General features: G+C 48.4%; 1 protein-coding gene across 1 annotated transcript; it reads left to right on the top strand.

Annotated features, from left to right (window-relative positions):
* The first annotated feature begins 1,282 nt into the window (after nt 1-1,282).
* LOC143853955 (uncharacterized) lies at nt 1,283-4,299 on the top strand. Its single transcript, XM_077363650.1, has 5 exons — nt 1,283-1,735; nt 1,852-2,520; nt 2,626-2,751; nt 3,069-3,683; nt 3,730-4,299. The coding sequence occupies exons 1-5, from the start codon at nt 1,283-1,285 to the stop codon at nt 4,297-4,299; spliced, it is 2,433 nt and encodes an 810-aa protein (XP_077219765.1).
* The last annotated feature ends 536 nt before the right edge of the window (nt 4,300-4,835 follow it).

The following is a 4,835-nucleotide window of genomic DNA, read 5'->3' as shown; positions in this document are numbered from 1 at the left end:
ACTTGGGCGAATTGGGGGCGCCTAACCTCTTCCCCATTCGTCATCAGGCACGGACCTTTTGTATCTCTGGTTATCTGTTGCGACAGAGCACAACATGGGATCCAGGGCCTACTTCCTTGGATGGCGACTCTTTCTTTGTTTAAGGTGCGTCTCGAATCCGGGCTGGTCTCCGAATCGAGAGGTATCTCACTTTACATCGCCGATCATGCAGTGAGGGGCACTCTTTCGAGGGTTCCTTGGTGGAGCTCTCCTTCACGTGGATGATCCTGAGACTTGCGTGGGGGCACGTCCCCCCGCCTCTCTCGGATCGGGTTCCACAGATTGGCGACTCTGCTGGGGAACGTTTGAAACATTGCCTAACTCTGTAAAAATGCCATTTTAATTAATTTTGAAGAAATTTGGGTCAAAACCAAGTTAAATGGGAACTTTATCGTTAGAAATCCAGGGGCACCAAGTAGGTGCGTAAATAAAACAAGGGATTCACACACTGCACATCATGCATTGTCATATTCTTTATTTCTTTCATTATTTTCATTATTGGCCTCAGGGAATAGATATGACGCGTACCAGATGGGTAATTATGACCTTGAGGGAACCGTTGTATCTATTTCCGAGCTATGCGCCGGAGCTGCAGCCGTAGACACTGGGTGTGCTGGTGTTCTACAGCAGCCGATGAGCAATGAACATACTTTGTATAATGCTGGGTGTGCTGGCGTTATACATCAAGGGTATGGTCATAAGCATAGTACCCTGCAGAGATGCCTGGGCCCTACTTTTACTTCATTATATTATGTATGTATATATTAGTTGCTCCCTTTAGAACCAAAATTAGGGAACCCTTGCTAAGACACTATATATATGTACTCATATAGGACGAACATGTGCGACCAGCATATGTGAGCCTAGGATAGAAGTCAGCCTACCCATGTAGTGTAGAAGGGTAAGTCACACTGTGGTTACCCGTCGCGTTATCTAGTACACTCACAAGCACTTTTGAGTCAAGATTTTCTTGGCTCCGCTAGATCAGGTTAGGGCCGGTGCCCCTGGTTAGGATATGTATGTATATATGTACGTGTATGTGTTGTATTTATTCTCAGATTAGGACCTGTCTCCTAGATTAGGTTTCGGCGTCTGTCGCAGTCGTGCATTCCTTCAGATCTGATCGATGACCCTTACTCTTGCTTGGTTGTCAGCTAAATCATGATTTACCCTAGAGGCCTTCTCATTTCTCTTGTCCCTTACTTTGATGTCGTGTGCTGTCTAGTTCGCCTTCGTTCCTTTTATGGATCCTCCTATTGTAGACAATCCCTCTCTCGGGCAAACATCTTCTTCTTCCACCCCTATTTCCACTTCATCGGGTGATGCCTCCTTCCTCCCGATGACCACGGTCAAGCTTGATGGTTCCAATTATATGAATTGGAAAGTGGCGGTGGAAGTTTATCTCATTCCCAAAAGGAAGGTCTACATCATTCGTTGTGACCCTCCTGCGGTTTTGGATCCCACTTATGAGCAGTGGAAAACGGATGATGCTCATATCCGTAGTTTACTCTGGCAGAGTATGATCACGCAGATTTCAAGGACTATGATGCAGCTTCCGACTGCAAAGAGGATTTGGGATCATACTGCGGTTATGTTTTCAGGCGTCGGTAACCTCTCCCGTATTAGTGCCACATATTCTGAGTGGATGCATCTTCGGCGTGGTGACACCCCTCTTTCTACATACTATGGTCAGTTCGTCTCTCACTGTCAGCAGCTCGATATTTTTATGCCCTTGACGACAGACTTAGCCGTCGCCGCTCGATATTTTTTCGCCAGCAGATTTATGGTTCTGGCACTCTGCCTTCCCTCTAGGAGGTCTATCAGCGGGCACAACAGTGTCTAGGTGGAGCTTCTCTTACTCCTGCTGTTTTTTATGATCATGCTACCGCGGCATATGCAGTAGGAGATCGTCCTGCCCGTGGTGGTGGGATGTTTGGCCGAGGCCGTGGCCGTGACTCTAGCCGTGGCGGACGTACCATGGGTACGGATTTCTCTAGTGGCAGGGGATATGGTGGCCGACCTCGTCCATATTGTACACATTGCCGGCGCGAGGGCCACCGTGATGAGACCTGTTATGTGCTACATCCTGAGCGTCGTCCCCCGCCGCCCTCTCAGTTCGGGCGATCAGCGCACCTTTCTACTCTGGAAGACTCTGATCCTCGAGCATCTTCCTTCGGCTCCAGCCCAGCTGTACCGTCTTTCACTCAGGCCGACTATGATGAGCTACAGCGCCTACACTTGGCCGCCCATCCTTCCAGTGCTGGCTTTGCACAGCCAGGTAGCACTCCTGCCTCTCTTCTCAGTAGCTCGAGCTCCTGGATCATTGATTCGGGAGCCTCGAACCATGTGACAGGCACTCTATCATCACTCAGGTCTTTTCACCCTCTTTCCTCTGAGTCTATGACCCTCGTTGATGGCCGTACTACTCCCATTTCTGGTACAGGGAGTACCTCTCCCTACCCTGGTCTTACCCTCTCCTATGTGCTTTGTGTTCCCCAGTCTCCCTTTAACTTACTTTCAGTTAGTCAGCTCACTAAATATCTTAACTGCTATGTCTCATTTTATCCATCTTATTGCTTATTACAGGATCTTGCTACTGGGAGGACGATTGGTAAAGGACGTGAGGTAGATGGGTTGTATCGTCTGGATGGAGGTCCCCCCGTACCATTTTACACAGTTCTGTCGACGCCTACCAGTGGCACTGCCGCCTTGGTCATCCATGCATTGAGCGCTTACGGCGCACCTCTATAGTTTCTGTTCCTATTCAGTCTTTTCAGTGCGAGGCCTGTGAACTTGGAAAATACCACCGTGTGTCTTTTCCCTCTAGGCTTGTTAGTCGGGCCTTGCACCCTTTTGCTTTAGTGCACTCTAATGTATGGGGTCCCCTGAGAACTCCTTCTATTTTTGGATATAGATATTTTTTTGTTTTCATTGATGACTATTCTCGCATGACTTGGCTGTATTTGCTTCACGATTGTTCTGAGGTTTTCTCTGCTTTTCGTACTTTTCATTCTGAGGTTACAAATTAGTTTGATTGTACCCTCAAATGCTTGCGCACAGATAATGCTAGAGAATATTTCTCTACTACCCATGGGTTCCAGGATTTTCTTTCCAGTCGGGGTATTCTCCACCAATCTTCCTGTGCTCACACCTCTCAGCAGAATGGTGTGGCTGAAAGGAAGATGCGCTCTTTACTTGATGGGGCTCGTTCTCTTCTTATTAAGATGCGAGTTCCCAAGAGCTATTGGGGTGATGCTGTTCTTACTGCATGCCACCTTGCCAACCGGCTGCCATCCTCGGTTCTTGGTGGCTCTTCCCCCTTTGATGTGTTATACCCTGGTCATGACCCCTTTCCTATCACCCCTAGGGTCTTTTGGTGTGTGTGTTTTGTTCACCACCTTGGTCCTGGCTTTGATAAGATAGACCCTCGGGCTGAACGATGCATCTTTCTTGGGTACTCCCGTACCCAGAAAGGTTATCACTGTTACAGTCCTCGCCTGTGTCGGTCTTTTGTGTCTGCCGATGTCACATTCTTCGAGTCTGAGTCCTACTTTGTATCTTCTCATGAGACTCCTTCCACAGTTCCTGACTCGGACCTTCCTCTTCCCCTCCCCACCCTTCCGGCTCCTCTCCTATCCCCTCCTGTATTAGTTCATGAGACTATTCCTGTTTGTGATCTCTTCACTACAGGCTCCTGAGGCTACTGAGGCTCCTCCTCCCGCTCCTCCGCAGACATATCCTCGTCAGCCGAGATCTACAGCTCATCCTCGTCGGCCAAGATCTACAGCTCATCCTCCTCTGCCTGCGCCATCGTCCTTGCAGCCTGAGATCACACCCCCCACATCTCAGGTACCTCTCTCTCCTACTCCTTCAGATTCTCCCATTGCTTCTCGTACTCGTTCTCACAGTACTGCTCACCCTATTTCCTATGTTATTTCATATGATTCTCTCACCCCGATGTTTCGGAGTTTTGTTTCCTCTTTGTCCTCTGTTTCTTTGCCACAGTCTTTACCAGCTGCACTTGATCATTCGGGATGGCGTGCGGCCATGGATCTTGAGATGGAGGCACTCCAGGCCAATAAGACATGGGAGTTAGTTCCTCTTCCTCCTGGGGCTCGACCAGTTGGTTGCCGCTGGGTTTATGCTGTCAAACACTTACCTGACGGTACTATTGAGCGCCTTAAGGCGCAGTTGGTGGCAAAAGGCTATACTCAGACCTTTGGTGTTGATTATTTAGAGACTTTTTCGCCGGTCGCTTAGATTCCGTCTGTTCGTGTTCTTCTATCTCTTGCAGTTACACATGACTGGCCTCTGCATCAGTTAGATGTCAAGAATGCCTTTTTATATGGTGAGCTTACTGAGGAGGTGTATATGGAGCAACCTCCTGGGTATGTTGCTCAGGGGGCGATGTCCTCCTCAGTATGTCGGTTGCAGAAGTTTATATACGGTCTCAAGCAATCTCCTAGAGCCTGGTTTGGACGATTCAGTGATGCTATCATGCACTATGGCATGAAGCAATGCAGTTGATCACTCCGTCTTCAGTTCTCATTCCACTACTGGTTGTGTGCTATTGATAGTATATGTCGATGACATCATCATTACAGGCAGTGATTCAGAGGGGATACGCAGGTTGAAAACCTTCTAGCAGAACGAGTTTTCAACCAAAGATTTGGGTCGTCTCAGATACTTTCTTGGCATTGAGGTTGCATATTCTACTAGAGGTCTCTCCCTCTCACAGAGGAAATATGTACTAGATCTTCTTGAGGAGACAGGTCACCTTGGAGTGAAACCTGTGT

This window comes from Tasmannia lanceolata, unplaced genomic scaffold (genome assembly GCF_043159265.1).
Source record: "Tasmannia lanceolata isolate RefF3 unplaced genomic scaffold, GAP_Taslan_0.1 ptg000020l, whole genome shotgun sequence".
In the NCBI taxonomy this organism is placed as follows: domain Eukaryota; kingdom Viridiplantae; phylum Streptophyta; class Magnoliopsida; order Canellales; family Winteraceae; genus Tasmannia; species Tasmannia lanceolata.
This window is presented reverse-complemented; position numbering and strand designations above follow the sequence as displayed.

Coding starts and splice junctions, on each gene's coding strand:
- LOC143853955 (XM_077363650.1), top strand. CDS start 1,283: ATGGATCCTCCTATTGTAGACAATCCCTCTCTCGGGCAAACATCTTCT. Junction 1,736..1,851: donor CTACATACTATGGTCAGTTC/GTCTCTCACTGT, acceptor CCTTCCCTCTAG/GAGGTCTATCAGCGGGCACA. Junction 2,521..2,625: donor CTGGTCTTACCCTCTCCTAT/GTGCTTTGTGTT, acceptor TGCTTATTACAG/GATCTTGCTACTGGGAGGAC.